Source organism: Thunnus maccoyii, chromosome 5 (assembly GCF_910596095.1).
Source record: "Thunnus maccoyii chromosome 5, fThuMac1.1, whole genome shotgun sequence".
Lineage (NCBI taxonomy): Eukaryota > Metazoa > Chordata > Actinopteri > Scombriformes > Scombridae > Thunnus > Thunnus maccoyii.
This window is the reverse complement of record NC_056537.1, coordinates 614,182-636,907: the sequence shown is the minus strand read 5'-3', so window position 1 is coordinate 636,907 and position 22,726 is coordinate 614,182. Positions and strand designations below refer to the sequence as shown.

Genomic DNA, 22,726 nt, shown 5'->3' with positions numbered 1-22,726 from the left:
AAACTAATTTCAGTGTTTTCATCACTGCTACTTCTGGTGTCATTCTATCGATCTCAAACATGTTGAATATAAGTTTAAATAGACTTGTGGTTTGCAGAGTGTTTTCAGAGTGTGTTAGTGAAAGGGTTTGGTTTGGTCTGGATGTGTTTGTGTTGTCATCTATCAGTTCCAGGGTGTGACAGACGGGACGACGGTCAGCTGCTGCACACAGAGAAGACACTGTTGTTCCTGCATCCAGCTGCTGTCTGAAGCTGATGGAGGCCTTTTGTCCAAACATTAGTTTTCCATTTTAAACTACTTCACTTTTGCACAGTTCACAGCAGAGAATGAATCTGATAAATAAAGACAGATACTGACACCATGGTTTACTTTGTCCCCTCGTTCTCTATTAATACGCCTTTTAGGGCTTTAGGATGTTTTTACCTTAGTTAAGAGTTTTGGTATATAAATAATTACTGTTAGTATGATTTTATCTGACCCTATGTACTTTACTGATTTTGGGTGTTGGACATGTGACATAAACATTCCAGAGTCTGCATGTCACCTTAGGTAATATGGTATAGCCCTTCGGGGGGACCTTAGAAATACAAACAATGGATCCATGGTCAAGTTTGGAACTGGTCCAGATGTGGGTTGTTGTGACACATAATATGTTGTGAGGCAGCTGTCAATTACATGATGGATGGCTCCCAACTGACCTAGTGCCCATGGAAAACCTATGTTATTCATGTGATAAGATACAGATGTGTAACCCCATATAAGCTATGCATCGACAGGGGTACGGTGCCCAGACCATCTTTGTACATGGAATGGACCCGATGGCCATCGTCTAATAAACGTCTACAAAATAGGAACTTCGCCAGCTCTTCCTTTGAACGATATCATCATCACACATCCTTCCTTTCAATTACTCAACCCTGTTTCTGTATCTCTCAGCTTTTATGCTTTTGTTTTGTTTTGTGTTTTTGACCATTAATCAATTGTTTACTATTTATAACACCTGATAACTTTTTTACTAAATCTTCTTTTGGGTGAAGCTAGAAGACAAAAAGGTAAAACATCACATTGAATGTTTCTGCAGTGACTCTGGATGAGCTCTGTGTAATAAACCATCAGGATGTTTAGAGACTTAATAAAAGGTTAAAGGTTTCACAAATGAACTGATAGAAAATCATCTTGTTGTTTTGCCTCTCGGGACTTTAAGGGCTCCGTTAGAAACAAATAAACACATGAGGAATAATGGAAAGAATAAAAAGGATTATTGGTGAAATATAAACCTGTTACGTGAATACATGCGTGTGAGTGTGAACGAAGAGTCAGTGCAGCAGGTGATGTCAGTCTCCAGGCAGCTGCAGACCGGTTAGCAACACGTTAGCAGGCGCCTGCAGACAAAGATCATTTCATTCAGCTCCGTTAAACAAAGAGGTCACAGTTTCACCATCAGCCGTTCGCTCCGACAGATCACTGCTGAAACAGCTCACACTCAGCTGTGTAAAAGTGAATCTGAAAAGCAGTTTTGGCTCCTCTTTCGTGAAACTATTCGGAGCGTTATGGGGGGTGTCACATCTCTTCCTGACCTCCTTTGTGTTTTTTGCAAGTTGACCCTTCTGCTCAACTGGACACGTTTCCGTCCTTTTCTATGGATTCAGTCCAAGTGTCTGTTAAACTTGGCAGGAGTTTGTTTGTTCTCGGATGAAAATCTTCTCACACTCGGTCTCTTGGAGACCGTCACATCCTTCTTGGCAGAATAACAAGAGACAAACTGTTTTTTCTTTTGATGCATAAAGCTAACAGCTCAGACTGTCACCTCTGACCTCTGATGGAGCCGGGGGGTTCACTTCCTGACTCCCTTCACCTCCCACTGGGTTCCTCTACAGACTGTATGATACTGTATGAACGGAGTAGTTCAACTCTTCAACACTGACATCAAACCCTGAGACTTTGTGAACGTGTCTAAAGCTCACTAATTAACACGCTGTATTTTATTTGTTTCATTCGTACAAAAACTGGAATACAAAAATGACAGGTTGTGATTCATCCACCTGCTCTAGAACAGGTTTTGGTCTTCAGGAAGCTGCAACTCCACTAAAACCACATTTTTACATTTCTGTCACATCTTGCCTGGACTTTGGGTGTTTTTTTGGTCTTATGTTGTGTTCTGTGGGGTCTCCTGGTTTTGCACGTCTGTTAAGTCTCTCGGTTCATAAGGGTTTTCTTGTATGATTTGGGTGGTGGGTTTTGGAGGACTGCATCATTGGTTTGTTGGGTTTGTGTTTGTGGTTGGTTTTGGATGGGTTAGTGTAGATGGCATTGAGTTTGTTTTCTGGGTTTTTGTTCTGTTTCCCTTGTGTGTTCATGTGCTCCTCCACACCTGCCTTGTGTTAGCCTCGTCAGCCCTGCCCCGCTCCCTGTGTGTCCTCAGCCAATCAGCTCCCTGTATGTTCATTCCCCTCTCTTGAGTTCTCCACCCATCTCCCCACCTGCACCTCATCTCCTCGTTAGTTCAGTTTCTTTAAGTTCTGGTTTTCTGTTCAGTCTTTGTTGGATCGTTTTGTGTTGTTTCTTCTGCTAGTTCTGTTCAGCTCTGCTTTGCCTGTTCATGACATCACAATTAAAGGAGTTTTTCATCATATCTGCATTCCGGCCTCTGCGTTTGGGTCCACTCCTGCCTCCCCGAGTCTGACACATTTCTTTGTTTAATCAGATTAAATAAACCAGATATGTGTTGATTAGAGAGCTTTACAGCCGCCATGTTTCTACAGTAGCCCAGAAGGCACAAACCAAACAGTGGCTCTAGAGAGGACCTTCCATGTGTTTTGCGAGTTTTAAATCCTGCACACATGTCTTTAAGGCTTCTTGAAACCTTCCGTCTAACGTGCCGTGCAGACAGTCCGCAGCTCTGTTGATGTAGGCAGCTTAGATTTTATTTCATTTTATAGGTAAAAAAGAGAATGAAGAAGATCATATAATGTTACAAAACAAATCAATAATCATCTATCACCCAACTCAACAACTCAGCCGTCGCTCTCCTGGAGCTGGTCGCACCAACTCTTCCTCCTCAGGCAGCTGAGACCTTGTCCGCACTAAGACCCTGATCGGACAGAGCGCCGTTCAGCAGCCTTTCATTGTTTTCAATGAGAGTGAAGCTTTTTGCTGCTTTTGCATCGCTGAGCGCCTCGTGTTTTTCTGCTCTATGTTGAAAAAAACTTCAACTCGACTTCAGCAGCGTCATTTGCATTTTTGTCCAATCGGATGGATTGAGAGGCGGGGCCTTCTGGAGGTGGTGACGACGACGGATGAGCTCCGTTCAGAAAACAAACATTTTATCAGTATTTTGACCTGACGAAGGATGAATCCAGACTTTTTACAAATCGACATCATGATGTAGTTATTTCGGCATCCTTTTGATCTGTTTATTGCAATTAAATAACAGCAAAATCTAAGTTTATTTACACTCAAACCGGCCGTTCTGAACTTTGATCCTTGTGGTATTTGACCAAAACATATCAGATACATTTTATTAAGGCCTCAGGGAACTGTGTTCACTGTGTTCACTAGTGGAAAAGAGGTATAATATGACATCTTTAAATTAGCTCTTAGTTTCCCTCATCTCAGGCATAACAAGAGTTTTCACTAATCCCACTTTGTGAAACAAAGATCTGGTGTCAGACTGAAGGAACCTCGACTTTGGAACAACCTGCCCGATGAACTCAGACTTGCAAAATTAGTCTCTAAATTAGTGTTTAAATAGTCTGTTTTAAATATATTTTTACATTTCTTATTGTTTTTGTATTTCTGTTGTTTTGCTTCTGTATTTTCTTTCCTTATTTCCTTAATTTTGAGGAATTTGCATGTTTGTTTTTTTTTGCTTTGTCATTTTTGTCCTTGTGAACCACTTTGTAATCTCTGGCTTTGGTAAGTGCTATATGAATTAACTTTATTATTATTTTTATTATTGTTATCATTATTTGGTAGTTGCCTAGCAACAATAAAAAAGGTGCATCAAGTGCTCTGTCTGTCTGGGCCCTGAGCAGACTAAATTGGAAACACGTCTTTCCATTTTGTTCCTGCGTTTTGAGTTTTGTGGAAACGCTGACCGATCGCTGACAGAACAGATGGTGGCAGATCCATGTTTCATTGGAAGAAGAAGAAGAAACACGACAATAACAACAATGGTGGATGGCTTCATGCGAGTGTTGTTCTCTTTATTTTCTAGTTTAGCTTAGCTTGTTTAGAGTTAAATGTAGCTAGCATAGCATAGCATAGCTCGAAAACAATTTCGCCAGTTTAGATGTAGTGTTAATTATAGCCTAAGTCTTTACTAAGTGGACATTTACGCATTTCTAAATTAAATTGTTGCATCACAAACTAGTTCTTACGCAGAGGTTGGTTGTTACTAAACATTTAGACCCAGTAACTGCCAGGTGTAGCTGCTGCGTCGCTAACTTAGCAGTCTAACTGACAAAACTAACGTTAACTTGCTAATAGACAACCTGTTTAGGCTGAAGAGTGTAAAAGAAGCCATTTTAAATATGTTCTGCATGTTAGTGAGATATTTTAAATTACATTTTATAAACATAACACAACATAACCCCAAATTATAGCATGCTACGCCAATAACATTAGCCTAAATGACCAAATAATATTAGCTAGGTTAGCATACTGGATATTTCTGGTTACAAAGACTACTGTAAGCATTTTTTTTTTATAAACATGTTTGTTTTGTGGTTTTACTTATTATTTCCTATCCTATGTGAATGAATGTATTCCTGTTTGGAAGTTTTGTTGTGTTTTGTGTCATGTTGGACTCAACAATGCAGGAACATGCTAATAATCAGATCTATCACTGTAAACTGCATAATAATTTCAGTGTCAAGTGAATATCTTTGAAAAGAGATGATATGCTCATCAATGAACTGAGATGAAGCCCTTTAAGATCTAACATCTTTAAGATGGCTGACAAAATGACTGCAGCTAAATTGTCTTTTAAAATGTATTTTTAAAGCGTATTAAACAGAAACAAACAGTGAACAGAGAAATCAAGTAACCACACATTTCTTTTGGTTCATGTGTAACCAGAATCTACAGAGGGAAGGGGCCACGGAGAAAAAAAAAAACCCAAAACTAATTTGTGCTCCCGATTTCACTACTTTGCCTGTTTGACGACGTTTCCCTGTAACATCAGTTACTGATCCAAGCTGGATCCAAGGCAGCCAGAAAGCACTCCACAACCATGGATGTACTAAGACAATATAATACATCATATACATGTATATGCTGTATATGATATAAAATGTGCATGTCCAGAACCCTGAAGCTGGACGACGTCTGCAGGAACATGAAAGTTTATGGAAAAAAGTTATCCAGTAGAACACGTTTAAAGGATCTCAGAGATAACACAGTGTTGTGCTTAAAGTAAATCCAAATATCTGAGCCCAAGTTCAAAATAAAACCTTATGAAATCCAAGAGATCCACAGTGTGGATGTACGCAGGACTAGAGGATGGTGTGAGGCTGAATTCTGTTAAATCAAGAACATAAATGACAAAACTAACGTTGACTTGCCTTGTTGCACTGCCTGTTGGCATCTACCTCCTATCGGGCCCAAACTTAAGCTTCATGGCACTTACTTGTGTTGTTGTCTCCTGACTAGATCCTGCTTGTGTTGTCTCAGTCTCATATGTACGTCGCTTTGGATAAAAGCGTCTGCTAAATGAAATGTAATGTAATGTAACAAATGAATTATTTTTTTCTCCGTGGCCCCTCCCGGGCTCTGAAAGAAACTCAAATCAAACTCCAGCAGTGAAAATCTCACAGTTCAGCAAACAGCAAACATTAACAACTTAAAGCCTTAAAACTCCATCCAGCTGTGGAGTCACATTACAATCAGCCAAACATCAGTATAAAGGCGACTAGCCGTTAAACATGTATAAGGCAGAGTACAAAATAAGTCAAATGTTTTTGGATTGAAACCGTAGCAATAGAACTGAAATGTGATCAAACCAACAGTCTCTTTATGAATTCTGGAGAAAAACACTTAAGTCATCACCCAGCTCATCAACCGTACGTCACATAGAAGATATGACCAGAAACAGTCCAGGCAGCATCCTGCACACAAACATAATGCTTTCAAAACCATGACCATTTTATACAGTAAAAACTGCATGCATACAATACATACATGCACAATATGCTAATAAAAACAAAAGGCATACAGGTTTTATCTTTCAGTGATATGAAAGGAAGAGATTTGATAGCTTGAAGCTAACCATGTAGAGATCTTTATGAAGTAGTTCCATGTTTTGGGAAAGTTATGCTTAGTCACATATTTCCCAAAAGAACACTGATACCACTCTCATGTCCGTGTGCAAAGTATGGAGCTAGAGCCAGGAGGCCATTAGCTTAGCTTAGCATAAGACTGGAAGCAGCTAGCATGGCTCTGCCAAAAGTTCAACTAATTATCACTGTTTCTCGCTTGATTAATCTGTATGCAAATAGAAATGCATTTTAAAAAAAAACTTTGGACAGATTCAGCCCTGCTGCTTCTCCTCTTTCAAACCTTTATGCCAAGCTAAGCTAAGCTAAGCTAAGCTAAGCTAAGCTAAACTAAGCTAAGCTAAGCTAAGCTCCAGGCTCTAGCTCTTTTCTTAACACACAGACATGAGTTTGATATCCAACTCATGGAAAGAAAACAAATTTATATTATCTCGCAAAATGTCTAACTATTCCTTTAGCTTAAGGGCACAAAGCAAATTTTTTACCAAAATTTTGTACAAAAATAAAGCAAAAGTGACCATCTGCCTGCTGAGGTCAGCTCTGATATTCCCACCATCATACATTTATGTTAGCATATAATAATAATAATTATTACTATTATAAAATACGAGGTGTATGCTAAAAGCAACAGTTGAGTATCATCATGCTTACATATGTTTTGAGTCAAGGATTTTGAAGCCTGAGCTTTGGCCAAGACTGTAGTTACCCTGCTAGAAGCTGATGCATCAGAGAAACAGAACAACTTAAAAATATATTTGTAGCAGTAAACATCTAAACAAATATGGCAAAATACAGTTATGGCATAGCAGGATAGCACCTTTTTCTTTCAGTTCTTGCATCGATCATTATGGCACAATCATCAGATTCAAGAGAAAAATACTCTCCTTAAAAACAGGCTGAAAAGCATTTACAATATATACAGTTTATAGAATATATACAGTGAAGCAGGGTTGTAAGCATTTCTAAAAGAAATATGAAGCCTTTATACATTCTTATTCTCCAGCTTCTTTGTTTCTATCAGGCACAAGATGACTGAATATCCTGTTAGCAAATAAGCTAAAGCAGAGATTCACTTAATAGCACATTTAGTTTGACACTTACTGATTGTTCTCAGAGTAAAACTGACTTACTCAGATAATAAGTGCTTTATATTCCAGCAGGGACAGTCAGAAGCCCTCTGTTTGACAACGCTCATCAGTGGAAGAAGGTTTCAGCACAATATTCAGCTGAACTGGGATTTCTTTGAGAAAGAGGTTTGCTTAATGGTGTAGAGGAGCGGCGCCTCCTCACTGCTTCATTTCAGAGCTTTCTCACCAGAAATGCAAGTAAGACATTTTTTTAGTCACCCGATTAGCTGCACGAGCAACAGCAACACACACTACCCTGATTTTCCGCCAGCTTTTGCTTTACAGGAATTTTTTACAAATACATTAATAAATGTAAAATGTCCTTATATCTTCTTACAACTACATTATAGTGTCTTATAAACCACTTATTAAGTTTATATACCGTTTATAAATGCTAAATAGGGAGGTTAAAGTAAAGTGTCATCGCTCCAGTAAAAGAATGCAGGGTCATTGAGCGTGAATAATTCTGCTGTCAGCATAAAACTCGACAATCAGGACAAAATGATTGTTGCCATGGTAACATATAAAATCCTGCCCCAGTATTACAAATCTGACAGCCTTTAAACTTTATATAAACCGACCTTCTTGATTGTATTTTCATCTTCACCGGTACTGTCCACACTACCACAGCCTGGTGCATTATTTAATTGCTGGACTTTTCAGTCTGAATGCCCACTTAGAATCTGTGCTTCTGTGACTGCAAAACTCACAAATGTAGCAATCACCCTGATTTATTTTACTTCTACAAATAAATGGATATGCTGGGCCTATCATGTTAAAGTCTGAGGCAGCAGATGCCACAGTTGGGAGTAGAGCAACAGGGGGAAAAGTGGATTAAAGCTCCAAAAATGCTCCACACAAGTATACTAACACAAATGGCAGCACCTGGCCCAGCCGGTGCAGATGTGCAACTCTGGTCGACATATTTGATATAGGCTAGTTAGAGCTAATGAGAACGTTTCTATGACCACAGTAGTAAACAAACATGGAATGTGTACTGCTGTATTAACTGCACAGAAGAAAGAAAAAAAGAAACACAGAAGATGCGATGTGCGACCTTTGAATCGCTTACAGGGGAAGGACGGAGAATTCTTATCTGAATGAAGAGGAGACAAAGTTCAACTCCAACTTCTTGAACTGCTCAGCAGGACTGTTTTGACCTTTCACACAAATGAAAGGTGGTCTTTCTCTTGTGTCATGCTATAGCGCGTCCACTACGCATCTCACACTTGCATAGTGTTAGGAATCTTCAGGTGACACACTTTCAAAACCGTAAAACAGGTGAAATCAATTTTGCTTGTGCATTTGTGTACTTGTGTGGAGCATGTTTGAGGCCTAAGACAGATATTCCTTTTTTTTAGGGGCAGCCTATCACTGCTGTTCTCCTGGGTTCTCCTGTTAGATGTCCGGGTAGAACTCTGTGTCAACATCGACGCTGTGCAATACGGACTTCTGATCAGCAGCTGACATCCTGTTCAATACCTCAGCTGACAGAGAGTAACTGCTGCCAGACTTCTCCTCAAACCAGCCGTCCAGCGCTCGCTTCCCGTCAAAGTTTGTGATGGGCGGTCCGTTAACTGCGACAGTCAGCAGGTCGTTCATCTGCTCCAGGGTCAGCCGGGAGCGATTGTTCTTACACATTTTTTGTAGAGACCCCCGTCCTTTATCACAGCAGGCCGTGGAACTGGGCAGGACCCTGACAACCTGCACAATCCGACTGAGCAGAGGAAAACGCTGCTTGTACCTGCAGATGTGACTGATGACCTCTTTAAAACCATTCATGCTGTAGTAGTCTGCTTTCAGGTCCTTCCATTCCACCACAAGGCTGTCCCTGGCCTGGGAGCCCTCCTGGACCGCTGAGGGAATCGACTCCAGATGGTTGAATATCATCTGGATTTCCTCCTCCCCGTAGGCCTTTAGGTCCTCCCGGTTGTGCGGCCAGGTGGACAGGTCCAGGACCTTGCAGGCTTTGGCGAATGAGCGGCTCTGCAGGTCCAGTCTCTGAGACAGAATGCCTTGGCTCCTGTTGCAGATCTTTTCTCGGATAGACTGAAATTTGGATTCAGCAACACGCAGATTCTTCAGAGCAACGCCGTTGAAACTTTCACGGAAATTTTCTTCAAACTCCTGCAGATACTCTCCAGGGCAGTCCACCAACTGGCCAATCTCCTGAATGGCATCCTCTATTTTGGCTTCCACCTGTGACACCAGCAGGTACTCTCCCTGGAAGGTGAAAGCTAATCGAGAGAGAACAGCTATGATGTCCAGAAGGAAATAGATGAGCTTTACTGACTGATAGTCCATGAGGAACTGGAGGAGGGTGAGAGCGATGGCAGCCGCATCAGCCCTCTGTGTCTGGCTGCTGATCTCCTTCAGGTGGGCGACTACCTCCAGGTAATCTTTGATGAGTGCGTTAAGGACATTTGGTTCTCCAATAATCCATCGTATGGCTCTGATGTCTCCTAGGAACTCTGTCTCCTCTGACAGTGTTGGAGCAGTGGATCGCAGCTCGGCCATCATGCGAGGGGAGTAGCGGTAGAAACTGAGGAGCTGCTTGAGGTTGTTTTCCAGATCCTCCAGGCAGGAGAGTTCTTTACCGCTGATGGCATCTAGAACCTCCAGGTGAGGCCGATGGATCATGATGGGAAGACAGAGGATCCAGGGAAAAGTCTTTTGCACAGCTATGTACAGGTTCGCTCTCATTCCTGAGGAGATGTTAGTGCCGTCTGCCCCCAAACCAACCACCAGCAAGTCCTGAAACCTGAGGCCAAGGACGCCGAAGGCTCGATCCATAGCCTGGAGATATCCGTCCACACTGGCCATGCTCAGTCTCTGCAGGGACAGGAACTCTGTGTTGGTGGAGCCCTCATTGGTACTGAACTGGACGTAAACTGCCACCATGTCTGAGAAAAGGTCGTCATTTTGTGCATCCATTATGACGCTTAGGAAGGGAGACAGACGCATCTTCTCAGCCAGGTCTTCTTTTAAAGCCCGGGCAATGTGGTGGATGAGGATCTGACAGTCTCCTTCATTCATATACTGGTCCACCACTTTGAGGTCACACTTCTTTAAAAGCTCTGCCAGTGGACGGAGGTCGGAGAATGGCCGTCCCTCCAGGGCCAAGTGATACGCTGCGTTGAACAGCAGCATCATGTTTTTGCACATCTCTTCGGTCTTTTCTGGATGCATGCGCAGCTTATACAGCTGCAAACACTTCTTATGGAGGTTGCTCTGGCTGTGCAGCTTGATGGTGTGGATCTTAAACTGCTTGGAGCCGATAATGAAGGCTGAGGTGCGAGATGACTGGACGGTGTACTGGCGGCAGACGTGGCACCACATCTCATTCAGGGTCGGCGAGTAGCGAAGGAACCAGAACTTTTTCAGCCACTCCTGCTTGAAGCGACGAATCCGTCGACCTCCTCCTGACGAAAGTTTCGAAGAGTCCTCTGGAGAAATCACGAGATCTGCAGCAATCGACTCATCAGCTGAGTCCACGTCCTGGTCATCTTCATCCAGAACCACCTGAGTGGGTGTCAAGGGCTCCATCCCTGCAAAGACAAACGCAATCAACCTCTGCTACCAGCTTAAATACGTTTTTGTTAAACTAAAATCAAATAATGTTGGCATTTTTTCACATCATGTAATGTAAATAACTATGTGAGCAATAGTCCTTCTACTGGTGTGACATGATGATGAATTATGATGACATTTTATTCAGACATTCTCTTTCCCCAGAAGATGAATCCTACTGACTTTGGTGATCCTCTGACTTTTCCTCCACCATGAGGTTAATATTTTTGGCTGTTAGCGAAGTCACAATCTAAACTATTGGATCAATTGCCATGAATATTTGTACAGATGTTCTTGGTTCCTAGATGATAAATCTTGATGAGTTCAGTGATCGTTTTCATGTAGCACCACAAACCAGTCAGAATTTTCACTTATCCAATTAAATATTTCCAAAATTTTGTACATACAATCAAAGTTCCTAGACGATGAATCTTAAAGACTTTGGTGATGATCTGACTTTTCATCTCTTGCCAGCATGCAGTTGACATTTGTAGCTTTGAGTGAAACGTCTTGACAAATACTTGATGGATTGCAATAATATTTGGTTCAGACATTTATGTTCCTCAGATGATGAAATGTAATGACTTTGGTGATCCTTTCACTTTTCCTCTAGCACCATCAACTAGTCATATTTTAATTTGTCCAATACTTTGGTGTCTGACAAACAAAAAACATGAATATTCAAGGAAAACTAGTTGTACAGAATTCTTGCAGAAGCTTCATGTACTGGCCTCTGTGTGTCCAGGAGGGGGAGCTGATGGCTGTGGGATTCTCACAGTGCTGCATGGTAATAGAGAGATCGAGCTAATGTTTCCGCCATTAATGGCTCATTAAGATAGCATACTGGCTGAAAATGTGGTAGAGTGGAAGAGGTGGGTTGCAGCTAACTTAATGTGACTGATGTTTCATGTATATTGACATTGCTGTGTTTAAAGGAAAGAAAGTAGTGATCATCTTCATGCCAGATCTGTATTAGGGTAGTGCAGTATTTCATTTAGGAATTATTTAGACATATATGTCTTTGTCAAATTATACATGGTTATTTATTTCTGCTAATATTTTCAGATACCACACCCATATATACCTTGTGCCTCATTCCAAGTGCCTAGATAAAATAAAATAGAATAGCAAAACTATTATCTGCTTCCGTGTCAACTCCTTAATCAGAGTCCCACTGTGGATATCCAGCTGCAACAATATAGGTGTTCACTACCAGTCTATCGCGTATATTTCCAATAATAGTTCAATCACTAAAGAAAATCTAACAATTTAAAGACACTGAAATCCTAACAAAGAGTTAGAAATCCAGTACTTGGTCAGAGAAAGTCTTCAACAGTGAGTCCTACCATCATCTGGTTTCAACCTACCTTGAAAGTCTTCGATGGGGCCTTGTTCAGGATGGGGTGGTGCCTGGTCGTGTTGGGACAGGACCTGTTCAGACATTGATGGACGGACTCCGTCCCCCTGTTCTCCTCTGAGACGGGACAGCTCCTCCTCCAGCTCCAGGATCCTCCTCCTCAGTTTGACACAGTTGGGGCAGAAGGAGGTAGAGGGTTCCTCGCTGGTCTGGTTCTCCTCCTCTTTCTCCTCCACCTTCAGGTTAGGAACGTTAAACGAGTTAAACCCCAACCCAAGTGGTGTTTTACACTCAGTGTGGACGGAGGACGGGGACCTGGACTTGCTGGAGTCCTCCAGAGAAGCCTCCAGGACGTCTTTGAAGATGAGGTCGATCTTCTTCCTCTTGGCAGGAGGCTGGCCGTCTGCGTCTTCGCTGGGTTGTTTACTGGGGCTGGGTTTGCCCTGCAGAGCTGACTGCAGGCAGGGAGATTTAAAGTCCCTCTGAATGTTGGGCAGGACTGCTGGCTTCCCCGAATCTGGAACAAAACAGATTTCTTATTATATAAAGCTGCAACTCAAAGACAAATGATGACCAGAGTGACCATCATCACACTGAGCACATGGCTTCAGTGGTCACTGATCAAACCAGTGAGGTCAAACAGGCAACTCAAAGATCAGACCTGAAAGCCAGTCTAGGCTCTTTACTGTCCTGTTGATGGCTACGTCTCACATGTTTACACGTTCATTTCGAGAGGATGAACTCACACAACAACTCAATCAATCATTGCTGCAATCGTGAGGTAATTGCTGCCATAATAACTTTCCAAAGTTGTAAAATCTTCTCTGTGAGTTTTACAAACAGCTGTGCAGCGTTTTAGTGTCAGACAAACCTTTACACATTAATCTGTAGCTCCAACTCCACTTCCTGGATTGTGTTTCATGTCTCACTGGCACCTTAAACAACACGCTCCCCCCACCGCAGCCCCTTGCATTGTTTGGACTTGCAGGACTGTTTTTGTTCTGAGTGCAGCGTCACCTCCACGCAGCTGCCCAATCACTGTGCAAAGTGAGGCTGAATGTTGGATAATCGGTGCTGAAAAGTTACAGACATGATCGGACACAGATCTCCCAAATCCTTCGTCTTAAAGGTGTTGGAGGAGGAGGTTTCTGAAGCTATTCGATCGTCCGACAGGTGTGTCTGAAGGAGTATACTGACCTCTTTAGTCTCACCAGCTTCAGCACAGAAGGAACAACTCAGTTATATTCAGTCTGGTTGGATTGTTGCAGGTGTCATGTCAATATCATGTCTATATATCTACCTGATCTAAGCAGCTCTGATCATCCTCACAGGAGAGATTTGATATGTATTTGATATGTGTGAGTCGCATCCTTCACATCACTACAGTCTGTCTCTCTGCTGAGGGACCAGTTAGAAAACATTTATTTTAAGGTGGATTTCCCCTGAAATAACACAGACCTCTCTGTATGACAGCAGCACCATCTGCTGGAGAACTGAGCTCATTGTGAGGTATTAACTGGTCTACAAATACAGCAGTAATTCAAATACTGACTTTTATGAAATAGAAGTGCACTTGAAATGTTAAAATAACAAAAAGACCTCATTAAAAGAGATTTATCTTTGAACTAATTAAATCATAACTGCAAACACAGCGGAGGTGGGTCATATTAGCTTGAATGATAATTAGCAGCATGTGTGAGCTATAAGAAGCCAAACAGAAGTTGTGCCGCACTAAAAGTCACCAATTTGGAGATGTGTTGAGAGGCAGTGAGACGTCCACACAGCGTTTACCGAACCTGAACAACGTTTGTTGATAACGAGGAAAACGAGCTGCAGGTCAGAGTTCACCATCAGAGAGATCTGGGCCATCAGGTTTTCACTGATCTGTACTGTTTATGTATCAGCAACAGAAATCTGTTTAGCAAGAAAATCTTACTGAAAAAATGTGGTGAATCTTAATTAGAGCTGTAACGATTAGTGGATTAATCGATTGACAGAAAATGTACCGCCAACTTTTCTGATCATCGATTAATCACTTTCAGTCATTCTTTAAGAAGAAAATGTCACAATTCTGTGATTCAGCTTCTTAAATTAATATTTTCTGACAGTAAACTGAATGTCTTTGGGTTGAGGACAAAATAAGACATCTGAGTTTTGGAAAACAGCGATCAACATTTGTCTCAGTTTTCTGACATTTTATGGACCAAATGACTAATTGATTAATCCAGAAAATAATCAACAGATTAATCAATAATGAAAATAGTCAACCCTACATATAATGGTGGTGACAGGTTATATTTTGTCATGTGACCTTGTCATCTGTTCCTGCTTCACTTCACTGTACACACTTATTTTTCTAGATTATTACTTTAGTAAAATGATTTAATTTGTCAGTTTTGTATAAAATGAACTCATCTGTTTAATGTTATTTTACTTCTTTATTAATTTAAATTCATTCAGGTGCATTCTGTTTGTACTTCTATTTTCAGTTTCACTTTCCAAACTAATAAATGCATGGATGCTGTTGGTGTGGAGGACAGTACAGAGTGAACTGCTTCATCACCAGCTGCAGCTTCACCAAACTGGATTTTAAACCACTTCCTGCCTCTGTAAGTGAACTTCCTGTCCACCTCACCTGCGTCCAGGTTGCGGTCGATGCTCTCCTGAGAAACACAGTGAAGTCGTTGGATGTATTCGTCGCTGTACCAGACCCTCAGCTTCTCTCCGGCCGCCAGCTCCCGGCACACTCTGAAGTAGATGTTTTTACCGTGTTGAAACGCCGTCAAGTTCCTGTCGCTCTCCTCCGACGAGGTCCGCACAAACCTGCAAACACGTGTCGATGTCAAACACTGTGATTTAATGATCCGTGTTATCTGATGTTTCTACTTATACTTAGTTACACTTTTACTTGTGTTTTGTTTTAATGTTCCTGTTTTCACTTGTGCAGTAAACCTGTAAAGAAATGTGCTTTATAAATAAAGATTATTATTGTTGTTTATTGAAATAAAGAACGTTACTTCATCCAGTTGGCTTTGGTCTCATCGCTGCCATCGATGGATTGATACGTGTTGTTAAAATCAACAATCTGGAAGGAAAACAGACAGAAAACTGGTTGATACTGGTTCTAAACCGGTTCAGACTGGTTCTAAACCGGTTCAGACTGGTTCTAAACTGATTCAAACCTCTTTAAACTGGTTCAGTCTGGTTTTAAACAAGTTCTAAACCGTTCAGACTGGTTCTAAACCGGCTCATACTGGTTCTAAACCGGTTCAGACTGGTTCTAAACTGATTCAAACCTCTTTAAACTGGTTCAGTCTGGTTTTAAACTAGTTCTAAACCATTCAGACTTGTTCTAAACTGGTTCATACTGGTTCTAAACTGGTTCAGACTAGTTCTAAACTGATTCAAACCGCTTTAAATTGGTTCAGTCTGGTTTTAAACTAGTTCTAAACCGTTCATACTGGTTCTAAACTGGTTCATACTGGTTCTAAACCGGTTCAGACTGGTTCTAAACCGGTTCATACTGGTTCTAAACTGATTCAAAACCACTTTAAACTGGTTCAGACTGGTTTTAAACTGATTCTAAACTGGTTCAGACTGGTTTAAACTGATTCTAAACTGGTTCAGACTGGTTTAAACTGGTTCTAGGCTGGTTCAGACTGGTTCTTTACTGGTTCGGACTGGTCACTTACTATCCAGGAGAAAAATCCGGAGGATTTGTCCTTGGCCACCAGCTCTCCCTCGTACGGACCAAACACTGCCCCTCTGGGGAAGCTCGGATCCAGGCAGCGAACATCCACCTCGTCCCCCTCGGTGAAGACCTCCAGGCCAGATGGGACCGTGAGTGCCGCCCTGTTGGCCGACCCCGGGGCTGCCGGTGTGTCAGGGACAAACAGCGGGGGTCCGTGAGACGAACACTCCTTCTGGAAATAGTCCTGGCACTCCTCGCAGACTGAAGGACAAAGAGCTGATCTCATGAAAATGCCAACTTCATATTTCAGGACTGAATAATATGTGATAGAACAGGATGTGTACAAGGTGTCTGGTCTGTTACTTTCAGATGTTTTTAGGTGAATATAAGTGAATGTTTCAGTTGATTTCTCTGCAGGTGTTCTGTATGTATGGGGGGGGACTTTGGGGGCTTACAGGTGGTGCAAACACCTGCTGCACCACAGAGACCAGCAATTAGCTGCTTCCCCTGAACATCAGATGTCTGATCATAGCTTAGCAACCCTAACTAGCTCCAGCCAGTCGTGGCATCACAGTGATGGTCCAAGGAGGTCAGACCCCTCCAGCTGGACCTCCCACCCCCCTTTGAGGGGCCCCCTATTTGTTTGGAGCAGGTGGCTAAATCTTACATAGTGCACCTTTAAGCTAGCATGTTAGCTGTAAACTTGTTCACTGATGCGAGAGAAGAAGGTGAAGTCAGATCTTACACCAGAGGTCCAACGACTGCTCGCTCATGTTGGAACCATGTTGGTAGCAAACCTGCACGTCGTCCACGTCACAGCCCTCTGAGGAACAACACAATGAAACCTGTTAACTTTGCAGCATACCAGTATCGACCAATAAAAGATCAATAACACTGAGACACAGGTGGAACTATAACGACCTCCTGCAGGTCTCTGCTGAGCTCGGCTCACTGAACAAAGCTAATTAATGTCAGTTATATTATTAAACACATCGGATTCTGTTCCTGCTACAACATCTGCTGTAAAAAAATCTTTTCTCTTAAAAATATCACAGTCCGGCTACTGGGAGCCTACTGGTTTAGACGATGCCATCTAACCTCATCAGACCCTGTTGCGTGTCACCACCCATCACTCTCTCCCTTCAACTCCTGTCATCTCTCCACTGTCCCTTTAATAAAATGCCCCAAAATATATATACATATTTAAAAAATATCACAGTCCGACCCAGCAGGTCTCTCTGGATTCATTTCTGAGGATCAACTCATAGAAACCTGGTTTCACTTGAGGCAGCGAAGCGACTTCTCAACGATTCGACTGATGCAATTCAGTAATTAATGTCAGAAATAATAATAACAATAATAATAATAATAATAATGCACTCTTAAAATAAAAACACAAGTTTGTCATAGATTAAGGTAATTTGAAGAATAAAGTATTATAATATATATAGTGACTGAATCTGCCAGCAGCTGATTCATAGAATAAAATATCATAAACACTGTTTATGTTGGTCAAAGTTCATAAAAACTGACTTCAGGGATTATAAAAGCCTTTATGTTGAGTGTTTGTATAAAAAAAAACAAATAAATCTGTTTTTTAAACTCCCAAATATCAAAACAAGTATTCAAGGCTTCAAAAAGCCCCAATCAGTCTGGTTCTATTATTATTATTATTATTATTATTATTATTATTATTATTATTATTATTATTATTATTATAAAGTTATAATGTGTATCAGTGTTTTTAAAGCCCAAGAAGACTTCCTCACATGTCTTGTTTTATTCAGTTTACTGTCACAGAGACTCAAGAAACCAGAAAATATTCACATTTAAGAAGCTGGAATCAGAGAATCTGGACTTCTTAAAAAATATTTTTCTTTATAAAAAAAAAAGACTCAAAACGATTAATCGATAATAAAAATATTTGATTAATTTCCTGTCGACTGACTGTATATACGTACACATTAAGAAGTGGTAAACAAAACATTAAAATATATTAAAACAGGACAGAATAATAAGATTAAATAAGATGTAAGTATATTTCCAGGGATGTTGGTTTATATCAGAAAGCTCCTCACACAGATAATAACAATTATTGATCTGCTGTTTATCTTTACTGTCAGTATAATCCAGCTGTTTGTATGTAAACAAAACACAAAACAAAACCAAACAGAAACTCATGTCTGCATCACGCAGCTAGAAAACACTGAAACACTGAAACAAACACAAACAAACAAACACAAACAAACACTGAAACACTGAAGCAAACAAACAAACAAACACTGAAGCAAATAAACAAACACTGAAACAAACACAAACAAACAAACAGAAACACTGAAACAAACAAACACTGAAACAAACACAAACAAACAAACTGAAACACTGAAGCAAACAAACAAACACTGAAACAAACACAAACAAACAGTGAAGCAAACAAACACAAACAGCGGCGCAGACGGAGCGGGTGTTCTCGCCGCGCTGCTCGGGTGATCCGGATCGCGGTCAGTAAACTGGGATTGCAGGTTTGAGGAGGAGCAGCTGCAGGTTTCCATCTGCGCCACGCTTTCTCCTCTGCAGGCTGCTGCTGGCAAGCTGCCTGCAGTTTTCGGAAGCCATTTTCACTCACTGGCCACAGTGGCTACCGACAGACACAGACCCACCTTCTGCTCACACGCAGCGGGGACACACGCGTCTGTCCCGGGTGAGGCTCTGCTCTGCCCCGGCCGCCGAGCACCGACCCCCGGCCGCTGGCTCCGCGGCTGCCCGCTGATGCAAAGTTTCCCGTTAATTTCTGCAGCGACTCAGTCGCCTCTCCGAGCTGTGACCACCATTTTTATCACAGGAAATGACATGGAAGACGGAAGAAAGCAACTGCGCAAAAATTAAAGTCAACAGTGTGAATTTCAGCCTGAAGTCATAAAACAGGCAGAGAAGCTTGATGGGACCTGAACATCAGCTGATCTCCACAAACACAAACACCAGAACAAATAAAAACAACTCTGATACCGCAGCGGGGGAGGAAAGTAACGAAGTACATTTACTCAGGATAGATACATAGATACATAGATAGATGATGGGTAGATAGATAAATAGATGATTGATAGATAAATAGATGATTGATAGATAAATAGATGATGGATAGATGATAGATTGATAGATGATAGATGGATAGATAGATGATAGATAGATTGATAGATGCTTTCTTGTCATTTGATATTAAAACACAGAGAAACTTAGTTAGGCAGCGGTCCACTCAGTGGCATAAAAACATAGTATTTATATATATAAATATAATAAATTGCACTAGTATTAGCTGCAGTTGTGTATTGCACTTGGGGATGGGGATGGGGATGGGGATGGGGGGGGGGGGGGGGGGGGGGGGGGGGGCGCCCTGAGGGGGGCTGCAACAGAGTCTCTGGTCTCTGGACTGGACTGAAGGTCTGTCAGGTTCTGGATCCACTGAGCAGTTCTGACGGTCTGCAGGTGTCTCCAGACTGCTTTCATCCTGCAGCCGGAGGATGAGCAGCAGTTTCCAGGGAGTCTGTTGCACCTCAGAAGAAGAGGAGCTGCTGGGCCTTCAAGTACTGTACTGTAGTACAGTTTGAGGTACTTGTACTTTACTTGAGTATTTCCATGTGATGCTACTTTCTACATTTCAGAGGGAAATATTGTACTTTCTACTCCACTACATTTATTTGACAGCTTTAGTTACTTTTCAGATGAAGATTTGACACAATGGATAATATAACAAGCTTTTAAAATACAACACATTGTTAAAGATGAAACCAGTGGTTTCCAACCTTTTTGGCTTTTGACGTCTTACAAAAAGCAGTGTGTAGTCGGGGTCACATTTCACATGTCTATGAGTTGTTAACAGCTCCACCAAATAGTGATTTTTCCCTCTAAACTTCTCACATGCTTTCATTTCAATAAATGTTCAAATGATCCAATATTTCAGCAAAAATCAAAGATTAGAGAAAAAGTCCAAAAACTGAAAACAGATTTGTGTATCAGAACTTTGGGGGAAAATAGGAGACTGGATATACATATGTTCACTTGTATGCATTTTCTTTTTTTTAGGGCCGGAGCACCAGAGGGCCGAAGACACTATTGTATTTTGTGTTTCTTTCTTTCTTTATTATTACACCACTTCAACTCTTAATTTGACCCCTAAACATGCTCAAAAACTCACCAAATTTGGCATGCACATCAGGTCTGGTGAAAAATTTGATTAAATGTATAAATTAACCCCTAAAGTGCCAAAATGTGCTCTCTAGCGCCACCTATGTAACTAAAATGGCCGCCACGGCCCGTAGGAAGGTCGTAGAGAGATCAAACCAAAACTCAATTATTCGTCTCATCAAGACCTACAAATCATCCACTGACACCCCTGACCTAAATCCAACAGGAAGTCTGCAATATGCCCATCAATGTACGACTTTGCGCCAATTTTGGACCCCCAAGAAACGCTATCTCCTCCTAGAGCGTTAATGGTATCGGCTTCAAACTTTAAAACATGACTTATGACACTGTGCTGAATAAAAAATATTAAAAACTTTGTAATAACTCGAACAGTTTAGATTTTATAAGTCCTGAAAGTTGCAGTGCCACATCACACCTTACAATGAAAACCAAAGGGGAGGCAATCTATGGGCATGAACTTTGTGTCAAACAGAAGCTTCTGACGTCTAAACTATAAGTCTGACTACTTTCAAACCTGTATCAACCTGTCAGCCCAGGTCTGACAACATCTACATGCTTGTGACAGAAGCCCTTGGACTGCGCCACTAAAGGATAGAAAACACATGTAAATTCAAGATTTGTAGGTCAAAGTCTCGTGACTCATTTAAAGTTCAAATGAAGTTTGTATCTAAAACTATGTGGAAGCAGTAAATGTTCAAAAAGGTGTGGGTTCACTCACACTCTCCATTCAAATATATGAGTATGTTTCTGTGTCCAGCTGCAGTTACTTATTGTCTCTACACACCTGACAGTACACATGTCAATCACACTTTCACCAGGTCATGTGGGTTAAAAGTCTTTACTTAATGAAAATTAAATTAATTTGTTTTACACACAAACTCATCAAGAGTTTTCAATTTACTCATTGAAATTCAAGTGAATGGGCCCAAAACTTGCATAATTTTGATGGTGTGAGCGAGACAGACATGTCTCACCCTGCAGAAAACTCTCATCCTCACACCGTTGAGATTTAATGTTTCGCCATGACAGAGGAAGTTGCTGTAACTTTATTGTAAATGCTCCAGTCTGCACCACACTTTACATGTTTGTAAAGTCAGACCTGTCAGCCCAGGTCTGGAGACGTCTACATGCCCGTCAACAAGGGTGCGAAGGTGCGTTCAACGCTGCCTGCAGCTTTAATTTTCTTATTAAAATTGAGGGGAAAAGTTGAGTAAGTGTGACTTGAACAGGGGAAAATATTCTGGCTTTAAATACAACAAAATGGTTGTAATCTGGTTGTAATCTGGTTGTAATCTGTACACTGAGTCAGAATGTATTCGTATAACTTGTATGAAACTTGTATTTATAACTTAATAAATATTGAAAAAAAAAGGGTCACCAAATCTTACAGAAGTGACATCTCAGCGCTTCTGCTGCACTTCAAATAAACTCTTTAAATTAAAACCAAAACCATGACAACCCAGAGTTGAGACCAGGAGGCAGAGCTGCAGTCCTACACGCTTCTCTGCGCTTCCATTAGAGCAGTTACCCACCCAAAACCACATAGAGACTGTGTCTGTCCCCCGACCACATAAATCAATTAAATCCAAAGTAAACAAAAGAAGAGTCATTCATGAAAATCTAGTAAAAATTAAAACCACTACTGCAATAGTACAACAAAATAAGATAATTAAATGTGGACTCTTGAACATTAGATCTCTTTCATCTAAAGCCGTTTTAGTAAACGATTTAATTTCAGATCATCATATTGATTTATTTTGTCTCACTGAAACCTGGCTGTGTCATGAAGAATATGTCAGCCTAAATGAACCCACTCCCCCCAGTCATATTAATACTCATATTCCTCGGGGCACTGGCCGAGGAGGAGGAGTTGCGGCCATTTTCAGCTCAAGCCTGGTCGTCAACCCTAGACCTAAATTTAATTATAACTCATTCGAAAGCCTTGTTCTTAGTCTCTCTCAGCCAACCTGGAAAACTTTACAGCCAGTTCTATTTGTTATAGTGTATCGTCCTCCTGGTCCGTACTCTGAATTCCTATCTGAATTCTCAGAGTTTTTGTCGTATTTAGTCCTTAGTACAGATAAAGTAATTATAGTAGGTGATTTAATATTCATGTGGACGTTGATAATGACAGTCTCAGCACTGCATTTATCTCATTATTAGACTCAATTGGCTTCTCTCAGTGTGTAAATAATCCCACTCACCGTCTTAACCACACCCTAGACCTTGTTCTGGCTTATGGGATTGAAATTGAACATTTAATAATTTTTCCACAAAATCAGATCATTTTTTAATAACTTTTGAATTCCTATTACTGGATTATACACCATTAGATAAAAATGTCCTCACTAGATGTCTCTCTGATAGTGTTGTAGATAAATTTAAGGAAGCAATTCCGTCAGTACTGAATTCACTGCCATGTCTCAATACTACAGAGGACTCTTATGTTAACTTTAGTCCCTCCCAAATTGATAATCTTATTGATAGTGCTGCAGGCTCACTA

At 41.1% G+C, this 22,726-nt stretch overlaps 1 protein-coding gene across 1 annotated transcript; it reads right to left on the bottom strand.

The window, feature by feature from the left end:
• Positions 1 to 7,593: 7,593 nt before the first annotated feature.
• prdm11 (PR domain containing 11) lies at positions 7,594 to 18,977 on the bottom strand. The gene is made up of 7 exons (XM_042412272.1): positions 18,681 to 18,977; positions 16,766 to 16,843; positions 16,022 to 16,281; positions 15,347 to 15,414; positions 14,965 to 15,152; positions 12,340 to 12,846; positions 7,594 to 10,950 (listed from the first exon to the last, which is right to left on the bottom strand). The coding sequence occupies exons 2-7, from the start codon at positions 16,791 to 16,793 to the stop codon at positions 8,801 to 8,803; spliced, it is 3,201 nt and encodes a 1,066-aa protein (XP_042268206.1). The 5' UTR covers positions 16,794 to 16,843; positions 18,681 to 18,977; the 3' UTR covers positions 7,594 to 8,800.
• Between the last annotated feature and the right edge of the window lie 3,749 nt (positions 18,978 to 22,726).